Source organism: Dreissena polymorpha, chromosome 4 (genome assembly GCF_020536995.1).
Source record: "Dreissena polymorpha isolate Duluth1 chromosome 4, UMN_Dpol_1.0, whole genome shotgun sequence".
NCBI classification, from domain to species: domain Eukaryota; kingdom Metazoa; phylum Mollusca; class Bivalvia; order Myida; family Dreissenidae; genus Dreissena; species Dreissena polymorpha.
This window is the reverse complement of record NC_068358.1, coordinates 63,915,032-63,919,619: the sequence shown is the minus strand read 5'-3', so window position 1 is coordinate 63,919,619 and position 4,588 is coordinate 63,915,032. Positions and strand designations below refer to the sequence as shown.

Here is a 4,588-nt window from a genome sequence, read left to right as displayed (position 1 = left end):
TAATTCAAAACATGGCTTTATTATCAGAAAATATATACAATTGAATTTTAACAATTACTGTTTATAAAATATCACAGGGTTTATAAAGTCGTATAAAACTGATGCATATTTTGACAAAAGCAATAAATTAACAACACAAACCAATGTGTATTTTGATAACAATATAAGATGATGCAAGACTCAAACTACATAATAATTCAACACATTTTGTAATTGCAAAAATTCTTCTTTCAGTGATTTACCTTCAAGAAAATGACTCAATATGACCTGTAATATTAACATCTTTCACCGTACATCAGCTGTTCAAACCAATGAAATTAATGTCTTTTGCATTCCCTTCATCATCAATTTAAAACTCAACAATAATGGCTGTTAGTGTACTTCAAGTCTCAGGTTGTTAATTTACTTTTCGAAATAATAGTGTCAATTATTAGGAAAAAATAAATATTGACATAATCGAAAAATTAAGATGTTTAGATTTGTCGCAGCTATGGTTTTTAATATTGTATATAATTTTTTTACAGATTTGGAATTTCTCTTCGTTATTGTAAATTAAACAAAGTTCGCCAAAAGCTTATAACAACGCCTAATGGTACATACATGCGCGCAGAAGATAGAACATACCGGTAAGTTGTTAAAAAAACAGTTACTATCTTGTAAATAATACAGAATCATCTACTTGTATAGACTAAGTAGCAATATCTCTTAAATTAAAATGTAGTATGTCTTTCTTCAAATATCTTTAAAGCAAGTGAAGTCGTTTGAATCCATGATCCAAAATCTCGAATGTACAGTCTAATATTTTCAGTCCATGTTCCATTTAATTGTTAAAAGTGCAATCTAGGCCTTCAAGTCATTATCTGTTCATTTTCCATTATACAATAGCAATATCTCTGCATGTAAAGCCTACTCGTGTCGGGTCTTGTTTATTAAAAAGCAAAGTTGTAAAAGACACAGCCTAGAATTTTGGTCCTTTCTGTTAAAAACGATCATTTAAAAGAGGCACAGCATAGTATTTTGGGGTCTTTTTAATATAGAAGGAATATTTCTAAAGGTACATCATCTAAATTGTTCGGTCCTCGTAAAGATAGCATTTATATATCTAAAGGCACAGTCTAGTCCGTTCGGTCCTTGTTCATTCTCCACAAATTGAAGTTGATAAGAGTTGCAAAGCTAACCCAACCCAGGTAAGGCAGAAGCAAGTTGGCGGCGTTGACGTTTACGTTACGAAACGTGACAATTGTGGCAACAACTGATCCCCATAGTGCTACGATCTCAGCAAAAGCCTGAAGATGAAAAAATTAAGATTAAGTGTTTGAAAGTTTAAAGGTAAATAAGAAAGCTTAATAACATTTAGTTTCCAAAGGCTTATACATATTATTATATGGTCATTCTTTGCTTACGAAACAGCATTTGTTTTTGTTGTTGGCTTTAAAAGGACGTTGAGATTCCCAATGTGTATGTTAAAGCTTTGACTTTTCCGACACGAGTTGAACACTATGTTCACATTGTGACCTTATGTGTCTGTATTTGGAAGTATTTGAGATCCTTCCGCGCACAGGGCTGCATTATGTGGGGATTCGGAAAGTGTCCCAGCAATACTAGTAATTAACTAGTTCACTCACGAAAGTTTTGGAGGTAGTTCAAGTATAGCTGAGATTTCCAGCTATGTACTTTTTAACATATTTTTAATTTTGGTGTGGTCTTGTAAATGTAGGAGGAGCCGGAGTACCCGGAGGTATCCTCCTGTGCGGTATGGTGACCATCTACTTTACTCACATGCTTCAGTGAAGAGAGATTCAACCAGGGTAGCATATGTTAGAAGCGAGCACTTTGATCTGTTTACAATTTAACCATTAGTCAGAGTAAAAACTTTTTTACAGGAAGATTTAAATGAATTTGGAATATGTGATACACGATGAAAGCTTTCTAGGCAATAAATGCTTAATGATACACTGATATGTGAAAGCAAAGTTTAAATTCAGAAAACACTATTAACATTCTTCTACATATAACTTACCAATCCCAGGTTTTGCCCCTTGAAGAACAATGGCGCCCAGGCAAAGTTCAGGGCCAGGTTAGCACCGTACACTGCAAGGGGCAGGGCTGCCTTACCCCCAAACCCGCCACCGTCCCTGAAGATCATGTAGGAGGCATAGCCCATTGTGGAGTAGAGGGCCGTCCACACGGGGCCAACTAACCATGAGGGTGGCTGGAAAGAAGGCTTTTTCAATGCCTGAAAGAATAATTAAACCACTGATTGAGCTTTCAAACGCACGTCTGGAAAAAATATCAACAGATTAAGCTTTCCGATGCAATGACTGGATATATTAATGGATTAATTTATTAACATATTAGGCTTTAAAATTTATAAATATCTTAATAGATTTATTCTTTGACATCATTGACTGCTCCTTGCCAATCAAAGATGTGCTTAAAGCTTTGGGATACTCCGTAATTTACACAAAGGCAAACACAATATTTACTTAAAACATATTTTAGCTAGAATTAAGTCAAACATACAATAATAAATTAACTCTTAGGTCTGGTTGTAGGGGAATAATCTTTACCGGTTGTATTACATAATATTTTGTAAACGCCCAGTGACCAAGGATCTTACTGATGGTCCTCATGTGCAAGGCAGATGCCTTGAATCTATGCCACTCATTACATTATTTAAAAAAGTGACTCAGAAAAAAAAACGCCCTATCTTTTAGGTATAAAAAACATTAGGATCATGCATACTTGATTAATCAAGAACCACCAGAAAATTGATGCCGCATGCATATTTTGCAAACTGTTCTGTTTAAGATCATAGATATAAGAATAGTTCTACAAATATCAATAATAGTGTTATTTAACTGTTATAATCACGCTGGTAATGTGGTAGACTGTTTACCGCCCTGCATGATCATGTTTATATACATAATCTCTCCTACTTCTTGTACTGTACTTATACTATACAGAGTTACGTTTTCTTATCTGCTGAAAATGATAATTCAGCCAGAAGAGAAAAGGAGCTTTGATATTGCATATCAATACATCTCAATAAGTTATTGTGAAATTAGAAAAAACAACAATTTATCAGTCTGTTGACAGACTATATAGTAATGCGGATACTTTGATAATAGATGGCACTTCGATAATAGCAGAAGCCACACGCGAGAAGTAAGTTCCTCCGTTTTTTTTAAAGTTATATCATCAGGGTTTTTTAGACAAGGCAAATGGTCGAGTTTATAAATGGTGTTTCCTTTTCTATTGGACAGAAAAATATCAAGAAAGAATGGTAGATTTTTCCCCCAAAAATGAAAATTCGATCGGAAAACAGCATGAATTGGATGAACAGTAAACATTTCAACAAAATAAAACTCCCGGTACTTAAAAATAGTGCACGAAATTGTTTGATATTCCAGCATGTAGAGCAATCACTGTGCTTCAAATTCTGAAAATTTTATAGTATTCAATGAAATATAAAAGAAGTGCATGTTTTAATAAGTAGTGTTCATGAAGTTGCAGACACTTTGATTCCCGATAAAGGGCACGTTGGATAACAGAGACTTTTTTACAAATTGGGCACTCTTATAACCGAGTTTAACCATCTCCCTGAAATGCAGTTATGCATATTATGGTTATTCTTACCAACAATTTTGAAGTTCGAATAAATGTCCATAGTCAAGCGCGACACATTGGGAATCTATGCATAACTTAATTAAAACACTTGTGAAATATAACTAATGGCGTTAACTATTGGCGTTGTTCGTTTTCAAATATCACATTACTATTAATTATTCTATTTATATTATAATTGTAAATTTTACATAAGATTAAATGCTTATTTCTGAAGATATATATTTTAAGTGACGATCGGAAATAATGGTCTACATAACGAACATGTTTTTTAGTGGTAACTTGTTTAGAGAGATGAAAATACAACAGATCATGTTTATAAATACGATAGTGTTTAATTTTACTTATAGCAGGGCTCTGAATAACGGGAGCGAAGGGTCTATTATAAATGGCAAATACACTTTTGTTCTTCAAAATGTCCTATGTCGTTGGTGCTCATTAGAATCGCATCATCAAGACGATACAAATGCGTAGCCACAAAATTAATAAGAGAAAAACTTCCTTTATCTTGAGTTAAAAGAATGGTAGAGTTTTCATTTATATACATAGTGTATTATTATATATTACATGATTTAGTACACTACATATTTCATTCATAGTGGCTACACACACTCGGGCTAAGGCCCTCGTAGTTTAATGCCTACGCATCCGAACTCCTAATTGCTGTATATTGACGGATTTTAATCTTTAAGTTGCAGTTTTAGCAGGGAGATGTTTCTTGACATGCTATCTGATATATTAGTAAATTACCTTAGTACCTTTATTAGGACGTAATTATAAATGCTTTAGATCAACCGTTTCGCTACAAGAAATGTTAGTTAAAATTGTTTAAGCTCGTGTACTATGCGAAGACCCGGCGGTTGGGTGGTTCGAAAAACTGGAAAATAATATGGTCATATAGACGGTACTCATATCGAATAAGTTTCACATTTATCTTTCACATTTATAAACAATCATAATA

General features: G+C 33.6%; 1 protein-coding gene across 1 annotated transcript in view; it reads right to left on the bottom strand.

The window, feature by feature from the left end:
- The window catches only part of LOC127876297 (translocator protein-like), a 7,393-nt gene continuing 2,805 nt past the window's right edge, over positions 1-4,588 (bottom strand). Inside the window, exons 3-4 of the mRNA XM_052421426.1 lie at positions 2,021-2,236; positions 1-1,286 (exon numbers count right to left, since the gene is read on the bottom strand). Coding sequence (XP_052277386.1) covers positions 1,116-1,286; positions 2,021-2,236 — 387 coding nt within the window. The 3' untranslated portion in view covers positions 1-1,115. The remainder of the gene's footprint in view (positions 1,287-2,020; positions 2,237-4,588) is intronic.